This window comes from Xiphophorus maculatus, chromosome 8 (assembly GCF_002775205.1).
Source record: "Xiphophorus maculatus strain JP 163 A chromosome 8, X_maculatus-5.0-male, whole genome shotgun sequence".
Lineage (NCBI taxonomy): Eukaryota > Metazoa > Chordata > Actinopteri > Cyprinodontiformes > Poeciliidae > Xiphophorus > Xiphophorus maculatus.
This window is the reverse complement of record NC_036450.1, coordinates 13,889,923-13,912,368: the sequence shown is the minus strand read 5'-3', so window position 1 is coordinate 13,912,368 and position 22,446 is coordinate 13,889,923. Positions and strand designations below refer to the sequence as shown.

At 37.7% G+C, this 22,446-nt stretch overlaps 2 protein-coding genes across 5 annotated transcripts; one reads left to right on the top strand and one right to left on the bottom strand.

Annotated features, from left to right (window-relative positions):
• Positions 1-383: 383 nt before the first annotated feature.
• Positions 384-16,559, top strand: LOC102220632 (small G protein signaling modulator 1). Of its 3 annotated transcripts, XM_005810079.2 has the most exons (25): positions 386-580; positions 694-737; positions 3,204-3,279; positions 4,152-4,314; positions 5,111-5,263; positions 5,572-5,639; positions 5,723-5,865; positions 5,954-6,085; positions 6,165-6,289; positions 6,373-6,440; positions 6,519-6,682; positions 7,979-8,108; positions 8,556-8,682; positions 8,765-8,829; positions 8,933-9,078; positions 9,159-9,287; positions 9,377-9,550; positions 9,703-9,771; positions 10,046-11,179; positions 11,261-11,385; positions 12,298-12,380; positions 12,482-12,591; positions 12,822-12,918; positions 13,025-13,192; positions 13,687-16,559. In XM_005810079.2, the coding sequence occupies exons 1-25, from the start codon at positions 574-576 to the stop codon at positions 13,773-13,775; spliced, it is 3,789 nt and encodes a 1,262-aa protein (XP_005810136.1). In that variant the 5' UTR covers positions 386-573; the 3' UTR covers positions 13,776-16,559. The 3 variants fall into 3 exon arrangements, with proteins under 3 accessions (XP_023193622.1, XP_005810136.1, XP_005810135.1); XM_023337854.1 differs by having other exon boundaries at positions 384-737; positions 9,159-9,227; XM_005810078.2 differs by having other exon boundaries at positions 386-737.
• Positions 16,445-21,707, bottom strand: LOC102220370 (serine/arginine-rich splicing factor 9-like). Of its 2 annotated transcripts, none has more exons than XM_005810077.3 (5): positions 21,603-21,707; positions 19,393-19,569; positions 19,030-19,211; positions 17,233-17,405; positions 16,445-17,160 (listed from the first exon to the last, which is right to left on the bottom strand). In XM_005810077.3, the coding sequence occupies exons 2-5, from the start codon at positions 19,548-19,550 to the stop codon at positions 16,936-16,938; spliced, it is 738 nt and encodes a 245-aa protein (XP_005810134.1). In that variant the 5' UTR covers positions 19,551-19,569; positions 21,603-21,707; the 3' UTR covers positions 16,445-16,935. The 2 variants fall into 2 exon arrangements, with proteins under 2 accessions (XP_005810134.1, XP_014328412.1); XM_014472926.2 differs by having other exon boundaries at positions 19,393-19,572; positions 21,603-21,706.
• Positions 21,708-22,446: the final 739 nt, after the last annotated feature.

The following is a 22,446-nucleotide window of genomic DNA, read 5'->3' as shown; positions in this document are numbered from 1 at the left end:
TAATATTTTTCTTATATTTTAAATTTAACATTGCTTTATGTTTTTTTGTTCTTGTTTTATTTTTCACTTTGGTGTGAATGCACGTTTCCTTACCTTTAACTTGCTGCTGGTTCACCTGAATTGTAGGACAATAAAGTTTAAGTTTCTATTCTATTCTATTCTATTCTAAAGTGTTTTACACAACGATGGGTTATGATAAACAATAATACTAATACTAGCAAAAGAATAGCTACAAAACAGTAAATGCGACGAAATTATTTAGTTCTGCCGTGAAGAGATATTGTTAAATTAAATCCCAATAACAGAGAAAAGGGGATTGATGAAGCACATATTTCTTTTTTGTTTAAACATCGGCCAATTATGCCAGTGTATGGGTGTGTGAGAGCGTGGGTTTACGGTGCCTCTGTGGCTTTAAAGGGGTGGTGGTTCGTAGAGAGATAGCACATAGGTTTAATTTAGTCGCTGGGAACATATCTCTGAGCCCAGAGCAGAGCCTCTCTCCTCTTCCACTCGTGTCGCCCGAACAGCTTTCCAGACGTTTCCCAGAAAGCTGCGCTCATCGAGCCCGGAGTGATGGGAGGTTCGGCCCTCGCCGCGCATCATCATCATCTTCTTCTTCATCATCGTCACCATTCCTTTTTTCACTCAGACAGGATCTGATCCGCATAATCACCATGTTTTCTCTTGTGACAGAGGCCGAGACGAGACAGAAACTGCTTCGCAATGTGAAGAAGGAGGTTCGTGACATTGCAAAAATAAATGATTAACGTTCTTATTAGGGTACTTCTCTCTTGCTCGTCTGTTTTCGTGTTTACCGGAGCTTTTAGCAATTAGTGCGTGCGTGTGTGTGTGTGTGTGTGCGTGTGGGTGGGTGTGTGTGTGTGTGTGTGTGTGTGTGTGTGTGTGTGTGTGTGTGTGTGTGTGTGTGGGTGTGTGGACGTCGCTCAGTGGGTCTGGCAACCCCACAGGCCTGTTTATGATAAACCTGGTGGTTTTCCCCGCTTTGTAAATAGATGTGGATGTTGTGATCCCAAATAAAATCGCCCAGCCCGTTTCCTGGTGAAGGTTGGATTGGCGTAAGATGTTGATGATGACGATGGTGGTGATGGTAATGATGACGATAATACAAGTGATGATTGTAAATCGTGCACTTAAAAGAAACCCTGCACCGATTTGTCTCTTTTATTGCAAGACCTGCATTTAAACAAGAAAATAATAGCCCATAAAAACACAATGACCATGTCAATGCTCCAAACTTACAGCTGTGACCTTGCCATCTGCTTAATTTTAGATGTTCCAAACAGCTGCACTATTCAGGCAGCTTGTTTGTTTTTGCACAAAAAGCTGTGGAACAAGGGAGCCTACACTGCATTCAGACTGAGCGGTGACTCTTTGCCTCCCGAAGAAAAGACAAATGTGGGTTTTATCCATGCCTTACAGAATCTGGTACCTGCAGACTTTTTTCTTTGCTTTCCTGCTCGCCCTCACCTGTGACTCACTGCTTCTTAAAAAAAAACAATCCATGACTCTTGTAGCTATATGATTCTGCAGCTGGGAGGGGCTGAGCTTCAATATACAGATTTGCACAGGTTAATTAAGACACAGAAGCAGTAGTCTTAATTTTTTTTGTTTATTATGCATAAATTAGAGGCAAACACAACCCTAAGCTGTACTTATAGGTGCATTAATAAACTGAACCACAGTTTTGGATACCTTTCATGCAACAAGGTGCTTGCTGCTGAATATATAATGGCATGTAGTTTGGCAATTAGAGGTCCTATCATGACACATAAACATGTAATACATTGTAATTTACATTAAAGCCGTATATAACTTTTATATTTCTTCTCATCTAGGGATAATCACAACTTACACTGACTTGGAAATGCACCAATTAGCTTTCATTTGGTGGTATAATTTAAATTTTCTTTAATGGTTGAAATGCAGACTCAGACTTTGACATATTCTATTTCATAAGTACAAACTGTCTTAATTCAGTAATTAAAAGTATTAAATACCAAATGTAAAAGGGCAAATTTGATCTTGCAAAAGTTTTCATGTCATTTACCTTCCTTTTCCACATTTTGTCCGCCTCCTTTAGTGCTTTATTGGAAAATGGATCCAGTAAACCAAGAAAAATACAGTTACGATTGTTAAGCAGAAGGAAAAGAATGCATCTCTTTCCAAGTCTTTTCAAATGCCTTAAAATGCCAGAGGATTTTGCTGACATAGTGCAGTTACTTCAATCTGGATAAAGCAAAACTTATATCTTTTGCACTTTGCCCTGGGAAGCCTGCACATTTGGACAGATGGGAAATGAACCAAGGAGTCTTGTAAAATCCAGTTTTCATGGAAATTGCATTTAGGAAAACCTAAGTTTTTTGTACTCAGATAATAATTCTTAGCTTGTGCTTTAAATGTGGTGTAAAGTAATTTTATGGCAAAATGGACAGGAAGAACAGAATTCTGTGGGTTTTTTTTTCCTTTTCGTTGTAACAGATTGAAATGTTTGTGGTGTTATTCGATAATGCAAATGTGCATCTCACATTTGGTGGGCAGACCACCAGAAACTATATCTTGCAGAGCTGCAGAAAAGTTGAATTGCTAGACTTATCCTTTTGAAGGAAAACACCAAATGTTGAGATAAGATATTTAAAACTAATCAGAGATATCATCAGAAGATAAGGATACTGTTTCCATTTTACCATCACCTCCCGTCGTGTTTGCTGTTATAGCTGTCTCTTGTATTTATTCCAGAATCTTTGACACAGTTTACAGTGCTATGAAGAACTGCTTCTCTCCTTTCAAATTTGTTCTGTTTTTACTAGACATCACACTTAAATTTTTCAGATCATCAAATAAATCTAAACGCAAAACAAAAATAACACAAGCAAAATACAAAAGGCAGTGTGCTGATGCAAGTCTACCTCTGATTAGCACAACAACATAAAAACTGACGGTTTTTTAGGGTGCTGGAGTGACCTAGTCAAAGTCTGGATATAAATCAGATCAGAATACTTTAGTGAGACTTTAAGCTAAATGTTTGTACTAAAAAACACTCCGGTGTGACTGAATTAAAGAAATTCTGCAAAGAAAAGTGCACAAAACTTCCTACCTGGGATATAAAATCATATTGTATTTACTAAAGGTATCTTTGTTAACACTTTTAAATGTAACAAAAACTGTGTTTTTCTTTTCTTTAGGTGAAGCAGATAATGGAGGAAGCCGTAACGAGGAAATTTGTGCATGCAGACAGCAGCCACATTATCTCCTTCTGTGGTAAACATCTTTCTGCTGCTTATTTTTATTCCATATTCCTTTATTTAATCAGGTAAACCCCGTTGAGATCTAGATCTCATTTTCAAGAGGGACCTGAGCAAAAAATTTACAATACATAGCAACCTGGTTACAAGATAAAAACAATTAATACATATGCACAAGTATAAAACAATAAAAACAATTTAAAAACAATGACACTGTTTCATAGAATCTTGTTGCCTATCTTTAAGAACTGCTCGAAATAAGTCTTGCCTTATTACCTGCAGTGAAAGCTATTCCGTTTTTCTGGCAACACTCAAGATTAACAGAATAAAAATATACAACTTGGAAAAATAAGTATTCAACTTTTGACTTGCATTTTAAAACCATGGACTTTAAATGACAGTCTTTTCTACAACAGTACAGATGTGTCAAGCCCTGCTACCGCCTACAATTTTATCCACAACCTCCTAAAGGTCATGTGCAATTTGTTTAGGCAACACAAGTCTGTATGGTTTGTTTTCTATCATTATGTCTATTCATCTTTACTAGGATGGGTGGGTGGATAGTTAGCTGCAGCGTATATTAAAGCAGACTGACACCTTTCTAAGGTGTTGATGCTAACCAGAAGTGAGACATGTGTGATTCACCTTTCTCATATCCTAGCAACCATGGACAACCCAGATTTCAGTGTATTTTTCCTCACCCAAGCTGCACTTTTCCTTCCCATGTATTTTTTAATAAAGAAAAAAAAAAAAACACAATGGGAATGAAAATACTTCAGACTTTCAGAAAGATAAACTTTATTGTTCATGAAAAAACAAATCTGCGTAATAAAATAAACTGGAATATTTGTACTGATTAAAGCCGTGTCTATGATTGTCTGTTTATAGCTGTTGTAGAGGCATGCGTGCTGCATGGACTGAAGCGTCGAATTGCAGGCCTGCTGTGCAGTAATAAGGTCGCTGCACTCTTTATGAAGATGGGAAAGAGCTTTTCTCCTGCTGAGGAGCTCTGTCGCAAGGTCCAGGAGCTGGAGCAGCTTATTGAAAACAGGTGAAATGACTTCTGACTACCTTTATTTCTATTTAGCCGTTTGTACTCTTTTAGTTAGATTTCATACAACCTTATCAAGAACTGAAAAGTGACGTCAATATGCTTTTTTTCATTAATTGATTTTGAGCATTTATTTTATTTATACAACAATTTGGTGTATGCTTTCATCATGTAGACATTGGGCTGCCTTAAGAGAGTTGGTGAAAAATAGAAAATAAGACAGAGTTGTTTAAATCATTGAAAATGAGGTACTTGATAAAGTGGGTGGAAACTAACTGCAAATCATTGTGAACACATTATTTCCAGATTAAACATGGTGGTGGCAGCAACATGTTGTCAGAATGGATTTCTTCAGTAGGAACGGATGGGTGGAGCTAAATATATAAAATACATGAAAATGCTTTAAGAAAAGCTGTTAGAGGCTGCAGAAGGCTTGAGAATGGCATGGAGCTTCAACAATTAGCCACACACTTCACAAATCTGGGCTTTGAAAACTTGAAAATTGCACAGCAAAACTTGAAAATTTCACACCTCCCTTTTCAGATTTTTATTCGTAAGAGTCTTACTTTGTGGTAGCAAATCACTTCAAATTTCATTAAAACACATTGAAATATGAGGTTAGAGCATAATAACATCTGAAAAAGTTCAAGGAATAAAAATACAGATGCAAGAAAAACATTTTTGGGAAGATATTTATATCTATGGTGTACAAATACTTGTAAATATAAAAAAAATTGTGGTTATATTGGTTATATCACATAGATATGATCATTGTGTTTCTTTTTCTGCTCTTTAGCAAACAGAACATTTCGTCTCTTAGTAATGACCGCAGTCGGCAGTCAAAGTTACCCAACCTCCCTCCTCAAGCTCTGAAACACCTGTGGATAAGAACAGCTTTGATGGAGAAGCTCCTGGACAAGATTGTACTGTACTTGGTGGAAAACAGCAGGTATTACATGTTAAATATTGCATTTGCAGTTGAGAGTATTGCTCTTGGTATACCAATATTTGCTTAGGTTTCTTTTTCTTAACAAAGAAACTACAAATAGTGTTTTGTTTCTGTTTTATATGTATCCAAACTTACTATTTGATGTTTTATTCAAGATTTCACTTGATTTTCAATATAGTGTACCTCAGCGGATGTTTTTATATTTAGTTATGTGCCTACATTATGTATTGTAAAAGCTTCTTTTTTTTTTTTTACCAAAACTGTAAAACATTCTGCATGTGCAAATTTGTTTTCACATTTTGCCTTAGTGCATTTTACGATAAAGAAGCCATGCTGATGGATCCTGTGGATGGACCAATCCTTGCATCTCTACTGGGTACTTTCCCTTATTGTGCCAGTTTTTTAGCTTTGCAAATAAATATTAAGAAATATTTAAAACAACTATCTTAATTTTTCTAGTTGGGCCTTGTGCACTGGAGTACACCAAAGTTAAGACGGCGGACCATTTCTGGACAGATCCATCTGCTGATGAACTTGTACAGCGGCATCGAATCCACAGCAGCCACTGTCGGCAGGATTCTCCCTCCAGAAGGCCCGCCTTGGTATGAAGTTCAAAGAGCTTATTCTTCCCATTAACTTCACCACTGTTTTCGTAGGTTTATGTTTTATGATTTCTTCTTGAACTACCAGATCCAGAAGAGACAGTCTAGTGGTAGCATGGATGATCGACCTCTCACATGGGTGAGAGAGTACGTGGAGTCCCTCCACCAAAACTCCCGAGCCACTCTTCTGTTTGGGAAGAACAACGTTCTGGTGCAGCCAGTGAGTGTCTTAAATTCGTGCAACAGCACCTACATAGTTGGGTAATCACTCCAATGAGAAATGTTGCTCATGCTTGCAGAGAGACGGCATGGAGGCCATTCCAGGATACCTTTCTCTTCATCAAACTGCAGATCTCATGACACTGAAGTGGACTCCCAATCAGTTGATGAATGGGAATGTTGGGGAGCTTGATTCTGAAAAAAGGTTAGAACAGTATAACACTATGGTATTACAAAAAAGTTATTTTTTTTATAATACTGTTGACTGGTTTTCCCTTTGTATTTCAGTGTTTTCTGGGATTATGCGATGACAATTCGTTTGGAGGAGATCGTTTACCTTCACTGTCATCAACAAAGTATGCTAATTCCCCTTTAGTTTTTGTCCCCCCCCTCCAAATTTCAGCTATTTATCTGTATGTTGGTGATTTCCTCAGTAAACAGTGGTGGTACTGTAGTTTTGGTGAGTCAAGATGGAATCCAAAGACCTCCACTACATTTTCCCAAAGGGGGTCATCTGCTCCAGTTTCTCACTTGTCTAGAGACTGGCCTGCTACCTCACGGACAGTTGGACCCTCCACTCTGGAATCAGAGAGGAAAGGTTAGCACAACATAACCTAACCAACTTTTTAATGTATTTTTACTCTAAAGAACCCAGATATTCTTAGAAAACTTAGTTCAGATCAGTTTATTTACTTATCAACAGTTCACATAAAATGTGAATACCATGTAAAAACCTTTACAAGGCAAACAGGTCCAAGTTATGTTCAGTTCAGATCGACATTCAGTTAGATTGGTTTAAGCTGCCCCAGTACAATCCAACCATATTGGTCATACGGGCCAGGCAAATGGCATCAAGTTGTTAACTTTGCAGTTATGTGTGCATGTGGTGACAGTAGAAACAAATATATCAATTTTAACAGGAGAAAAGAGAATAATGGGCATAGTTAACAGTAACAACAACTCAGTCAATACCTTCACCAACAAAAGAAACAAAACAAATGTCAGCAGGACTGAGACAAGTTGACTTTCTGTGGGAGAGAAAACAGAGAAACTACACCCAGGATTATACTAAATTAACAACACTAAGAACTGTCAACAACTGAGTCTGAGGTACTTCCTGTGAAACCAAAAACCAAACAGAGCAGTAAATTTTCACTATTTCAGTGGCTCTTTAAAATATTTAGACAAGAAACAAACAGCTAATCACAGAAACACTCATCTAGCAGTACTTTCTTTAGGAAAGTAAGGCAAAGAGATTACACAAAGTTATTAGAATCTATAACACAGCAAAAGCAAAGCAACAAAAAAATAAATAAATAAAGTTCATGTAAGTAAATAGCTTTACTTTTGGTGAAGAAAGAGACACAGCTAAATACACCAATCTAGATTTAGAAGGTTCAGCTTTTTTTGGAGTATGGCTTTCTTTATCCTGTCCATGACAGCATAGTGTGTGGTTTAGAAATGTCCAGAATTCAAATACCTACACCTACTGAGTGGAAGATCTTTATTTTAAGAATCAGGACATGAGTCTACAAAATCATTTGCTCTTTGGTATCTTATAATAGAAATAACAAAAACAGCATAAAACTGCATCCAAAAGTGCCTGAAAATGTAATTAAGAATTGATTCCTTGTTAAGGTGTTAATTCCTTGAGTTTAAGATGTCTGAGTGATTCCTGAGCAGCCATTTGAAAAGGTTGACTTACTGGACTGACAGCCAGAAGAAAAAAAGTGTCAACATTCACAGAAGAACTTCAAAGGACTTTTAAAAAACCTGGACAAATGCTGAGACAAAAGTTGGGTTCAACTAAATCAATTATAAGGACATCAGGGAACTATACATGTTCCATGTATATTTTCAAATGAGTTAGCTTTTTACTCTGTCTTTTCTACAGGGAAAGGTTTTCCCCAAACTACGTAGGAGAAGTCCCCACAGCTCGTGTGATTCCGTGTCAGATAAGGAAGAGGATGAAGCCACTGATTATGTGTTTCGGATCCTCTTCCCAGGCAATCAGATGGAGTTCAGTAAGTGTCTTTAATCTTCTTAATCTGCCTCTTAGTGATGATCCAATAACACATCATTAGAGATTACAGCTGAGATTACTTGGCTCTTTTAATTTGATCTCAGTTTAGTTAAACGATTTTCCCCAGGCATACATATATCTAATTAAGTTCATTCTAATTTCAAAATGCTGCAGTTGTCTGTTTATTGTATGTATTACGGTAATTCCCCATTATAGTCCTCTTTCCAGCATGGTCTCTTTGCATGGACAAAAAGTAATTTATCTGCCTCATCTCCATCTTTATGCTCTGCTGCAATTTGTTTCCCTCTTCTTTCTTTTAAATCTTCTCTAAGTAGTTTGAAGACATTAACTTTATGTCCAAATTCTGTTTGCATTTCCCCTTCTGTGTGCTTGTTTTTGATGCTGCTTAACACAGAGAGGAAATGATAAATGCTCCTGTACTGTGCAGTGCCTCTTGAGATCATGGATCAGGGTGTTACTATGTGGCAACCAACGCCTAGAAAATCCTCCTGCTCCTCCTGCTCACAGAACGGCTCCTCTGATGGCTCTTTACCTAATGGCTGCAATCATGAAAGGTAAATATGCTCAAAAGATTGACTACAATTAATATTCAAATTGTTCCACTTGACTACATTTTCAATTTTACAACCCTGCCAGGGCTCCTATAAAGCTCCTTTGCGACACAATGAAATACCAAATAATCTCTCGGGCTTTCTATGGATGTGAGTATTAAAAACTAGCTATAATTTTAGCACTAGAATAAAACCAGTAAAGTCCAGCAGATTTAAGGGAGAGCAATAATTAATATTTTTTCTTTGTCCCTAGGGCTCGCATACTGTCGCCATTTATCCACAGTCCGGACGCACCTTTCTGCTTTGGTGAACACCACTATAGTTGATCCAGATATACCGTGTCATGCTAGAGGTGGTCTCTCTGTGGAGGTTTGGGAACGTTTTCTAAAGGACAGCTCTGTAAGGTTCCTATACACTGAACTGGAATAATGTTTATTATTTGTACTGCAAGGCAATTCATGAATAAAAAACATTTTTAGGCTTTTGAGGAAAAGGAGATACACAGGCTTGTGTATTTTGGTGGCGTGGCATCATCACTTCGCAAAGAGGTTTGGCCCTTTCTGCTGGGTCATTATCAGTTTACCATGACTCAGAAAGCCAGACTGGAGGTATTTCATATTTCATTCAGATATGAAAAGACATATGTACATATTAGTGTTGTTTTATTTTCTGCTTTCACGGATTTTCTGCGGCTCAGATTGATGATCGTATGCGAGCATTGTATGAACAGACAATGAAGGAGTGGCAGGGCTGTGAGGTCATAGTCCGTCAGAGAGAAAGGGAGAAGCACGCCGAGGCCCTCGCGCGATGTTCCTCAGGAGCCAGCGTAGAACGGGGGCCCATACAGCGGGACTCCACCATCAGCACAGATGTAAGTTTGACCTATGCATATTTAATAAAATGCACTACGTAATGTAACCAGTGCCACAATAGGAAAAAAAACTTGAAAGATATTATTTATACCGCAATGCAGAAATAATTTGAGTGTTGATTTTTTTCTTGCATCTAATTCTTTCACTCTAGTCGTCTCTGAGTAGCAGCTCAGACCAACAAAACGCCCACTCACACAGTGACTCCAGCAGCAGTGCTCAGGTACATTTTCTGTTGGTTTCAACTCAATTGCTAGCCATCAATTAATAAACAAATTTGGCACAATATTTTTTAAAGTCTCTGAAATGTTGTAGTTAAACTAAAATCAAAATATATTTTCTGTCAACTACTTCCTTAAGTAGCTGAAGTAAGATAATTGCATAAAACACACAGCATTTTACTTAAGTTGCTCAATGTCTGGTGTAATTGACATCAGACCATCTCACTTTTGGATCTAGAATGATTTTCTTTCTACTACTTTCTTTTTGTCTTCAAGGTGTTTGAATCAGTTGAGGCCGAACCGATGCCTGAAGGAGAAGAAATGCCACCAATTAGCCTTGTGAAGACCCGAGAAGGTCCACAGCCTTCCACCAGTGAATCCTCCACCCTTGCTGTGTCAATTGAACAACCACTTCCAGATAATGCTACTGTACCTGAGTTAATAGAAGAACCTGCAGCCAAAGTATCTGAAATTGTCAATGAAGAAACTGTCATAGTATCAGACCCAGCAATCAGTGAATCTGCTGGACAAGATATCAAACTCCCAGATCTTGAGGAAAAAGCTGTGATCCCAAAGAATGAGGTAAATGAAAAAAGTGAAGTTGCTGCAGAGACAGGAATAAATAATTCCAAAGAGACATCTGCAGCTGAGAGTGAAGAGCTCACGACTCATGAAGTTGTAAAAGAAGTAGACATGAATACGAACGTGAAGTCAGCTCCAGAAAACACTAACGTCCTGAAGCTGGAAACGGAAGTACACAACGAATATTTCCAAGCACCTCCACTCGGAGAAACTTTGACTCTTCAAGCAAACAAGAGCAAAGATCTGGAAGGGGGAAGCTCGTGTCCAGCAACATTAAGAGAAAAGGATGATCCCCAAAGTGACAAAAAGCCACAGGATTCTAAAAAACCTGAAAATACAGAAACAACCGTTTGTGACTTTGCTGAAACCAAAAAAGCCACAGAGATGCAACTTGAGAAACCTGGTTCAAACTCTCCAGTCAGACAAGTACTAAATGCCCTGCAGACTGCCTCAAGAGGCAGCTTTTCATTATCGTGTCACTCTCGGCAGTCCCCAGACGCAGTGGATTCAGACGATTCTCCCTCTGCCTTGGAAATGGAGGACATTCCTGCAGGGATAACATGTGTGACTTCAGAAGACGTTAAGCCCAGGCTTTTGATAGGGCTTGCTGCTCCTCCCATCTCCCTGGCCCAAAGGGAGAAAATGGCATCACAGAGGCTTGCCCAAGATCATCATCTGGACACGGCATGCAACACCAGTCCTGAGTGCACTGACCTGGGTCTTTCTGAGGAAGAGGCTGAGATGGACAATGTGCTTACTGAACCAGAATCTGCAGATACGGGAGGTGTGACCAAATATGAAGAATCCTCGGAGGAACAGACCTATTCTGTAAGCATTGCACAATGTAAAGACATTCTTTACCTCTGTTTCAAACATACTCTAACAACTTTGGTGTCATTTTTTGTTTAGCAAGAAACACTCGACATGTACTTGATCAACTTACATCGCATTGACAAAGATGTCAGACGTTGCGACAGAACATACTGGTACTTTACTGCTGAGAATCTGGAGAGGTTGCGTAACATCATGTGCAGGTAAACTTGTTGCACTGATAAATAAACAACATGTTTTCTTTATTGTAACTATGCTAAAAAGTATCAGTAAAAACCTGTTTATTGTTCTATTGAATTATAAATAAATTTGTGGATTGGGCATCAGATTTGAGTTTGTAAGGTAAGCCAAAGAAAATGTTACCAAACTCTCTCCTCCAACGACAAACACCATTTGGTGGAGACAGTGTGATAGTATAGGGTGGCATTTCCTTCACTAGAAAATAATAAGGTTTGTCATCACTGGAGACAATCTTATTCGGAGAGATAGTGAGATGAGATTTTTCTGCCACTGGCAATTCCATGTGTCCACTTTTAGAGAGTGAACTCTGTCCTGCATTATGCTAATGCATAATGATCTGATCTGGCCAAGCAGGACAGATCAGCTTGGCCTAGTCAAGAGTGACCAATGCAACCACACTGACAAACGGGCGACCAGTGCTGGTTTAATAAGAGAATACCATCCCAGAGCAGACCAAGCTGCTCACTCACCAGCATAAGGACGAGGTGTCAGGCTGTACTGGTTTTGTACAGTTCTTCCATACAAAACCATGGAAGAACCTATTTGTTAAATGAATAAATTGTATGACTGCCATTATGTCACATTTATTGAAAACTCTACAAAAAAACTTTTTTCTAGTAGCAGAGGACTAGTCAAGTTATTCAAAACTTTCATATTCATCTTTGCTGTTAAACCCTTGTAAGCATTTCCCTAAAAATTGTGGCACCAATAAAGAAAAGGAAACAGGCTTTCCAAAGGTATAGGATTTATTGCTAAGAAGATTGCTACAACAAATGCAATTTGACTTAGTATTTGTTCTACATATATCTATAGAGCTGTGCTTAACTCCCAAGGGCGAATCTAATGAAACGTTGAAAATGTGGCTATCATTACAGTTACGTGTGGCAGCATCTGGAGACGGGATATGTGCAGGGCATGTGTGATTTATTGGCTCCTCTCCTGGTTATTCTAGATGATGGTCAGTAAAATGTAAAGTGCAAACTTTGAGTTTGGATTAGTGCACATGCAGGACCCACGTTGTTTGAGTATGTTAATGTATGTGTTGGGGAATGTTCACAGAGGTAATGGCATTCAGCTGCTTCACCGAACTGATGAAGAGGATGAACCAGAATTTTCCACATGGAGGTGCCATGGATACTCACTTTGCCAATATGCGATCACTCATACAGGTTTGTTTCCTTTCTTTCCCAAGTAAGTTATTTTTGTGTGTGAAATGAATTACATACTGATTAAATTCACTGAAACTTTCAGTTAAGTACAAGAATTCCAGTGTATAAGCTTCTCCAGAGCTGGACAATAATGCATAGTTTATAATGCCGGTTATATCAGATTCTCAGGTTGTATCTATGTATAAGGTCTGACACACACTCATGCTGATTCTCTGGTTCTCCATGGACAGATCCTGGACTCTGAACTGTTTGAGCTGATGCAGCAGAATGGAGACTACACTCACTTCTACTTCTGTTACCGTTGGTTCCTTCTTGACTTTAAAAGAGGTGGGAAGGAAAATAGAATCGTCCATGTTTGATCATCCAACCTTATCAATTCATATGCTGTATAAAGTATGATTATCAGGGACTGTGTTATTCTTTTTCCAAACAGAAATGGTGTATGATGATGTGTTCTCTGTGTGGGAAACAATCTGGGCAGCCAAGCACACATCTTCTGAGCACTTTGTGCTTTTCACTGCTCTTGCCCTAGTGGAGATGTACAGAGACATCATTCTGGAAAATAACATGGACTTCACAGACATCATCAAGTTTTTCAATGGTAAGATGGTGAAGGATGAATACTGAAGGCTTTGATGTCTTGGCTCGTTTCCAATCATAAACTCCGAATTTCGCAGCGTTTTTGCATTTTCTGATCATTTTCATGTTGGAGAACCCAGTTATGTCCACATTTCAACCATCTTGCTGTTGATTTTAAAGTATTACCCATATTAATCCATCTATCCTTTTGCATTATGAAAAGTAGATGGAACTACAGTCATAAAAACAGGTCGACAGCAATGTACTCAGAGCAATATACTGTAGCACATTGTCTAGAAATAGTGAGAAATGGTGTTACTTCTGCAGTGTATTTAGATAACTGCTTCGAGCAAATCTTAAAACTGATGCGTAAAGTAACAAAGAAGTTGCATGGTCTCTGTTTGAAAGCTTTTTTTAAAAAAAGTGTTGATATAACTACGTTGACAAAAATGTAGACTAAAATAATTGACATCTTGTATTTTGCCAGCCAATCTAACTTCTGTCCTCTATTCTCAGAAATGGCAGAGCGGCATGACGTCCCGAAGGTCTTGATGAAAGCCCGAGAACTTGTCCACCAAGTTCAGACTCTCATAGAAAACAAGTAACACTAAAAATGCTGCATCCCATGACCCCATGATTGGTGTACAACATTGTTTCAAAGATCCTGGCACATGAAGACGTCAACTAAAGCATTGGGTTGGAGGTCATTAACGCTGCTCATTATCCAAACTGTGGTTGTAAAACAACCTCTCGCCAGTTGCTCCTCTATATTCAGGAGACACAAGCATTGCCAGTAGATTTATTTTTGAAGTGTTATTGTTCACCCAGTGAATGTGCCCTTGTAGATGTTGCTTCAGGATGTTATTTAGCCTTAAACTTTGAAGTTTGTTTTCAGGGATACAGCAACCAAATTCATCACTCTCTTTAAAATATGTTATTTCACCTGACACCATGAACATTTTCACAGAATTGAATTGTAGCTGCCATTGTTAATCATCTTGTTGAAAACATTATTGTTTATTTGATATAGTGTCATTACATAATTTGGATGAGCAAATGATTGTGTCCAAATTGCATGTAGACATCCTTGCTCTGCTTTCAGACCTGGGACACTTAACCTTCTGTCTTGTGCCTCCGATGAGCTCAAGCCTTGAAAACATGCAGACCCAAACTCTGTGCAGCCCAGCATGAATGAGCATATTTTGGTTGTAGATATGGTTCAAACATTTCCACTGGTAGCTCCAGCACTTTATTCTTCTGCCCTCATTCTCCGACATCCCCTAAGCATTGATTTAGAGATGATTCAGCTCGCTTGAGTTTGTACTTTGACTCAGATGTCAGTTTTTATTTCTGTGCAGGCCAGTGCTTCTCAGAAATCCACCTGTTCACCTGCAGACATTTATTGCATTCACTCATTCTATAAACTTACATAAGAGCTCCGTTCATGTTGCCGTTGAGGATGAAAACATCAGCTGATGACGCTCATTAAATCCAACAAGTGCGGCACCAACAGATTCTGCTTCAGTGCACGATCAGGCGAGTGACGCGAGGATAAGTTTTAGAGGTGAAAAACACGACCGTGCCTCTGCAACACGTTAAACTCCCATCTTTTGCTTGTACCTCAACAGATTCATTTTTGTTCTACCATCATGGTCAAATTAGCAGTCAGGATCTCTCTTCTCTTCATCTATACCACAACAATATTGTGTTCTTTTTTTCTGAATTACAAGTGTACATGCTCACCACTGAGGCTTTATCTATGAAGAGTAATCCTGATTTTTTATGACTTTATACCCAAAGTATTTTACCATGACTCATTATGTTGTTTATTCTAAAACTTAGTTTGATCTTAGTGAAAATATTCAATGATATTTTGAGTTGCTACTGATTGGTAATGCTCTTACATATACTAGAAAAAGCACAGAAAAAGTTTTCTTAAACATTTCGTCTCATATGTCAGCTTTCAAAGATGAAAAACTGTAACATTTAATAGAAGTGCATGTCTTTGAGTGCATTATTCCTGGAGATTTTGATCCCAACATATGGACACCTTTTTTGAGGGGGAGGATAACCTTAATTTGAAAATATCTAATGATAAACATAACATCTTGAAAAAGATCAGTTTTGTCAGATAAAAATGCTGTTTGTGCTACATCACAATTGCAAAATATCCGATACACATTTGTGTTGGTTCATTGATGTGGCTTAAGTTCCAGTGTTTTGGTATCACTGCTAACGTGTCCCCATACGAACTAAAAACTGCCTGAATATCGCTTCTTGTTTGTTGCTGTTTGTGATCAGAAGATATAAAATGTGTTGAAGCAGATTTAATGTACAAATACTTAGCTGGTACATATTTAATAAATGCAATACAATGTCTGTATATCAGTTAAGTCTAAATAATGATGAAAACATAAAGCATATTCATGGAAATATATTTATTTTTTCTGTCTTCTGAAATGGTCCCAAGTATAATTAATTTATTGTGTATTAAAAATATTCTATTTTGCATCTGATGTGCGTTGTGTGTATTTTATGGGGGGGGGGGAAACCTGCCCTTTAAATGAAAATTAATATATATGAAGGTATGTTAAACTTTCGCCACCTTTAGCGTGAGACATAACCAGCTTAGTTGAAATAAAATTATATCAGTTAAGAGTTCATAAACACAAACATCAGTTAAAGTACAAGGTTTAAACATCTTTCTGAGATTTACCCATTTGCATCATTTCAGTTAAAAGCATTATTTTTCCAGAGAAATGACAGTGGATAGAAAAAGGATCCCACTGATCCTTTTCTATCCAGGATAGAAAAGGATCTATCCTGGATAGATCCTAATATAAAAATATTACAGATTTTTATATCTGTAATATAAAATTTTTTTACAGCAATGTATGGATATCTTGGCAGAAAAAAGTTTGCAACCTAACAGATTTGTTTTTTAAACTGTCGAGGACCAATATGACATTATATGTGCAAAAGATTTTTAATTTATTTACCATGGTCTCACTTCTTTGTTTCAAAAACTGTCAAGAAGACAATGTGTGCAGACTTTTGAGAGTCACTGTTCTGGATTTGTTTTAATCAATTTGTACACATAAATGCAACTGACCAAAAAACTGCAGATAGAAACCAAATAAAATTACAAAAATTCCTGGAAAAATAATACTTTTATTCAATTCCATACTTTCCTGAATGCTTATAAACAAAGTCGTTTTTAAATATAAATGTTTTGTGGAATTGATTTGCCTTTTCAAAAATGAAACTGTCCCAATAAGAGTTTGTATTTTATTGGTAAAGAACAACAAATTATACTTCAGGTCACTTTAATCAATTGTTCACACATTAAAAGAAGAAAAAAAAAACAGTCTCCCAGACAACAGCTAAAAGGCTCACAAATGATTAACATCGTTGAGAGGAAAAAAAATTTAAAATTCCTAAAACAAAATATCTAAAGTGGGAAAATGAATTTGATAAATTTAACAGCACAAAATCACGTCTGAGCAAGTTTTTGTGAACAGCCAAGAAATTAAGTACCAAAGTAGACAAAAGAATGTCAACTTAAGAATTGCCAACCCTGTTTTGAAATAACTAAAACTAAAAACAGAAAAACTTAAAGGCTCCAGAAAGAGTAGGCTGCCGTGGGTTTTCTGGCCATGGAATGCATTTATACCAAAATAGGGACGAGGATGTCTGAAGTAAAACAGACAAAATGGTAAAAAATGCAGAAATTTGAAATATTTCCTCCAGATGTTACTGAGGCCTCTATCTGTAATGACGTGGAGGTGGGCTATGGTGAGGTGGGGGGTGCCTCCTCGGAGGTGGACTATGCCTTAACATGGGATGGCGTGGAGGTGACGGGTAGCGAGGGGGAGATCCTCTGTTAAAATACGGAGGAGAATAGCGGCCTCGGGATCTGGAACGAGAACGTGAACGACCCCAGTTGGCACCGCCTCTCTCCTCATAAACTCGGATATACGAGGTCTCACCCTGCAAAAAATGTTCAATAAATTACAAATATGAACAACAGTTTCTGTCTTCACCATCACTGATGCCACATACCTGATGCGAACGAAACTCTGTCCGGTCAAGTCGGCGTAGCGCGTACTCCATATCCTCCCTACGGAGAAACTCCACTACGCCCTCACCATCTCTCTGTACATCTGCGAAACAAACATCTCCTGCTTCTCGCATGTGATCCTTCAGATCCTGCCAGCTTCCAGTAGATGGTAACCCTTTGGAGGAGAGGGCAAATATGATAAAAAACATTTAAGAAATAAATGACAACAGAAATAAATTTGGTTTGGTTGACCAAAGTGTAAAGTTTTGAGGAACGTAGTTAAAAATAAAGCCTGAATGACATTTTAAAAATCACATTTATGAAGTTCTTTATGAAACAAATGCAAACTTTGATTAACTCACTTGAAATGTTAGCTTACGTACTGATTCAGGAGTTGAATTGGAGCTTCTTTAATCATTTACAGTTTCACCTTGGAGAAGTTACTTATTGATAAGTGTAATGCCAACTCCTGAGCTGCAGTTGCTTAAAATGCAGACTGACTTCAAATGTGACAAGACCATTTTAAAATGTAACTACCAACCTGTGTGTTATGTTAACATTTTGTGAGTGTGGAAAAACAACAGATAAAAGATACACAATGATAAAATTACACCTACCAGTCACTACAGCAGGAGTTTAGGATTATTCAGGCAACATGATCAGTTTTTGTTTAGTTTCAGTTTTCATGATCTGAGAAGCAGACTTCAGCTCATCCATTCAGTCCCCTTGACTTCCAGTCCAAGAGAAAACATATCTGTCTATGACTCATGACATCCTTTACTATTTCCCTTGTCCTCCAGTCCGCCATAAGAGAGAGATAGTATTATTTGTCAACAACTTTTGAGATCCATTTTCCTCTAGTCCGCCATGAGAGAGAGATTTCATTATGCGTCTACAACTTTTGGCATCCTTTTTCCTCTAGTTTGCCATGAGAGAGAGAAATGTCTGTCTATAACACTTGGGATCCATCTACTACGCCCTTGTCCTCCAGTCCACGGCGAGAGAGAGAGTGAAATATTTGTCAGACCTTTGGCATCCATCTACAAAACCCTCGTCCTCCAGTCCTCCAAGAGGGAAAAATATCTGTCTACAACTTTTGGCATCCATCTACAAAGCCCTTGTCCTCCTCTCCACAATGATAGAGAAATATTTGTCTACAATCCTTGGATCCATCTACTAGGCCCTTGTCTTCCTGTCCGCCATGATAGAGAGAAATATTTGTCTACAATCCTTGGATCCATCTACTAGGCCCTTGTCCTCCTGTCCACCATGATAGAGAGAGATTTTTGTCTACAATTGTTGGATTCATCTAATAGGCCCTTGTCTTCCTGTCCGCCATGATAGAGAAATGTTTGTCTATAATCCTTGGATCCATCTACTAGGCCCTTGTCCTCCAGTCCGCCATAAAAGAGAGAAATATTTGTCTATAAATTTTGGGGTCCATTTATGAGGCCCTGGTTCTTCAGTCCACCTTGAGAGAGAGTGAAAGTTTTGTCTACAATTTTTGGGATCCATCTACCAGGCCCTTGTCCTGCTGTCCACCATGAGAGAGAGAAGTATCTGTATACATCTTTTGGTGTCCATGTACGAAACCCTTGTCCTCCTCTCCACAATGAAAGAGAAATATTTGTCTACACCCTTTGGGGTCCATTTACTGGGCCCTTGTCCTCCTGTCCGCCATGAGAGAGAAGAAATGATATCTGACTATGACTCCTATATTCCTAACAGTCCCTTTAATTTGTCGTCGCAGCATAACAGAGATTAATATCATTGGGCCACGACTCACAGCATCCACCTACCAGTCACTATGACCCGAAATTCGGATCTTCGAGTTGGGGGTCCAAACCTTCCTCTCTGTCCTCCTCCTCCAAAACCTCCCATTGGACCAGTTTTGGCAGCAGAGGATCGAGGATACTCTACACGTAGCTTGGAGTTCCCATATGCATATCCATTTCTTCCAAAGACAGCATCCTCAGCATCCCTAAGAGAAGAGAGCAAATAACTCCTTACCAAAATACACCCAGTGGGCAAAAGTTGGATTTGGTGCCTCCATCCATTTCCTGCTGGCGATTGATTATTGGAGTAGAGTTGTACCACAAAATCAAAGTTGTCCAACAAGGAGATTCTGATTCGACTTGCCAGAGACCGTCCCAAAAACTCACCGTGGATCCTCGAACCGGATGAAGGCAAAAGGAACAGTTCCTCTGTTATTCTTCAATTCTATTTCTCGGATTTTTCCATATTTGAAGAAGAGATCCTCTACGTCTCTCTCCTGGACGTCCATGGGGAGATTTCCAACATAGATCCGGCCGTCAGACATGTTGAATGACTGGATAGCACTGCTGACACAGAATAGGGGCAACTGCAGACTGTAAGTGCACCTCTTGCTTTCAGAAACAGCTGTGGAAATTGTCCTCTTCCAAATCCATACACTTAGTCCATTGGAGGCCAATTCCTTAATTTAGACAAAGATCTGTAAATCTGTAATCTGTAAACCGGAGACGAAGTCACAACAGTAGTAAATGACGAGGTCAAGAAAAAAAAGTCTCAGAACTCTGGGTCCAAGCCTGAAACTTTAAAAGAGGGTAGAAAATGTTTAATAAGAAACAGCATTTTTAGGCAGAAATTATTGCATAGTGTTAGCATTCATATAAAAATTAACAAAATCCTTAAATGTTGTTTAAGGATTTTGTGAAAGTGATAAAAACTCTAAAGTGCTTCAGAGAAGTGGAGAAAGGAGCAGAGTAACTATCATAATGCTACATCATTTCTAAGAACCTACATACTTCTAAATGCTGTTCCTTGGATACTTCTAATCCCTAATTAGAAATTCTACGTACTATAAAAAAAATAATGAATTAGTCGTTGGTTTTTAAACAGTCAAATAAGTTGTTTCTTCCATTTTCCCCCTTTCACAAAAAGTTTTACAATTTTGGTCTTTTTGTATCAGACTCTTTTGGTAGGAAAGGGAGACCGACTCTTACTGGAGCTTCCATGCTAATAACCACAGGAATGTTTCGTAGGTGCTTTGACAACCAGTAACTTACACCATGTTATATTATAGGAAGAGACTTTACTGTAGCAAAATGTAGTTATTAGTAGTTTATCATGGGCAAGATGCTCAGAGCAGGGATGATAAAAATAATGATTTATAGCAAAATATTGTCTGAAAACAAAACTGCTAAATTTCACTCAAGATTATTAGCTGGTTTTGTTAAATAAATAAGCCGCCCTTAATGTTTTTCAATGCTTACATTTCAAAAATCGTGAGTTTCCATATGTTTTGATGTTTCCATCAAAAACATTTTTATATATGTCAATTAGACTAGTTAACAAATATGTTGCAATAAAAAAAACACACCAACAGTTCTTTTTTATTTGACACAAACTACTATCTGCTGGTGTTATTAATTGTGAAAATAAATTTCTAGAACAAATTAACCAAACCTTTTAGCTGAATAAAAGATTTAATTAAAGTTCAATTGTTTTTATTGTAATCACTATTACAGCAGAATAATTGTCAGCGTTTGCTCAACATCTCAAGTCAATTCGTAAAAAATATTTTACATTTAACTAAGCAATTTGTGTGATCTTTAGACACCACTATTTTGCAGATTTCGATTTAAATTGAGGGAAATAAATCATCCAACAAATGGAAATTTAAAAACATAAATTTGTTATAGTTCAATAGAAAACACACAAAAAATGCACCGTGGAATATTTAGAATACATCAAAAATAAAAATAGCTGATACGATAAACCAAAGATTTTTTTTAACTGGCACACCTATTCAAGTTCCAGTGCTTTTCTAAAAGGCTGATTTTCTTTTATACTATTCAGAACGAAGACGTTTCCAAGGCCTTCTTGAGAAATCATCTATGATGAACCGACCAGACCTGTTTTTCTACTAAATGAAGATTAACACGTAGCGCTAACTGAAAGCATACACCCACGGCCTAGAATATCAGATTTATTTGTAACGTTTTCAGCATGTAGTTACACCATAAAACTGCAACATCACCAAATAAATGTGGAGGCTAAAGCTAATAAACACGACAGAGACGTTGCTGCTACAACTAACAAGATATAGCAGGCATTAAAATGTTTCATTTCTTTCTGTAGTCCACATATTTGGTTTATTGACCGTGTGACCTCATTCATTTAGCAGGATCTCTGTTTTGTATCGACTTGAGCCTGAATATGTTCGTTGGATACGCAAGTAACATTTCTTTGTTGATCAGCTAACCTGGCTAAGAATCTGCCACTGCGGCTAAAATGCACCAATATTTCTATCGGTCTATAACAGCAGTATTACTTAGTACACCGTGTATGTTGTGATGAAAACTAATTACGACTAAAACAGTACAATTACCTTTCAAAGACGTTTATAACACCTGAGTGTTGTTGTTTGATCGCTACTACTCAAGGCACACACCTTCTTCCGTGTTAGCAAAGTTAGCTTCTTCTTCTTCTTGAGTTTGCGGCAAGTGTGGATACTTCGTTGTGCATTACCGCCCCCAGAGGAAAGGGTATGACTAAATTTAATATCTGTTTTTGTGTTTTTTATTTTTTGTTCACCAACCATGGCTTTAATTGAAATCTCAGAAATTACTCCTAGTGATATTCTATTAACTAAAGTATTAAATTAATTATTTTTTAAATCAGTTTTATATCTCATGTACTTTTATTTTGTAAAGTCGGGTAGAATAACTTTATTAAGTTACATTTACTTGAGTAAATGTGAGGTGTGCTTTTAGGAGTAGTTTTAGTGCACCGTACCAATGCCTCAGTAATATTTTTATGAAGTATAATTAATCTTACTTGAATAAAAAAAAATGGAGATTTTACCCACGACGAATAACGTTAATGAATGAAGAATCAACACATTTTAACCAAAAATGCACGAGACACAGAAACACGCATAAAGTTCATGATAAACTGAGACTTTTGGGCGTATACAAGCTTTGTTGTTCTAATATTATTTGCTGCGCCTGCTGTGCCATTTGGAGATCAAGCACACAGTAAGCACCACTATTGTCATTTAAAGTATCTATAACGGGGTTTTACGTAGAAAAAATATTTGTGAAAGACTTTCTTTTGCCTGAATTAGTTGTTTTTATTATGTCATTTATTTTTTTTTTCTATTTTAGTATTTAGAATCTGCTCATAACTTCTTTTGTCTGTCTGATGATGTAATTTTTTAAGCATTGATGTTT

Excerpts from the sequence above, each read along its gene's own strand:
- LOC102220632 (XM_005810078.2), top strand. The coding sequence starts at position 675 with ATGTTTTCTCTTGTGACAGAGGCCGAGACGAGACAGAAACTGCTTCGC. Across the intron at positions 6,683-7,978 it reads TCTGGAATCAGAGAGGAAAG|GGAAAGGTTTTCCCCAAACT; the intron begins GTTAGCACAACA and ends TCTTTTCTACAG. Across the intron at positions 9,772-10,045 it reads ACTCCAGCAGCAGTGCTCAG|GTGTTTGAATCAGTTGAGGC; the intron begins GTACATTTTCTG and ends TTTGTCTTCAAG.
- LOC102220370 (XM_005810077.3), bottom strand. The coding sequence starts at position 19,550 with ATGTCTGACGGCCGGATCTATGTTGGAAATCTCCCCATGGACGTCCAG. Across the intron at positions 19,212-19,392 it reads ATCCGGTTCGAGGATCCACG|GGATGCTGAGGATGCTGTCT; the intron begins GTGAGTTTTTGG and ends CTCTTCTCTTAG. Across the intron at positions 17,406-19,029 it reads ATTTCGGGTCATAGTGACTG|GGTTACCATCTACTGGAAGC; the intron begins GTAGGTGGATGC and ends TCTCCTCCAAAG.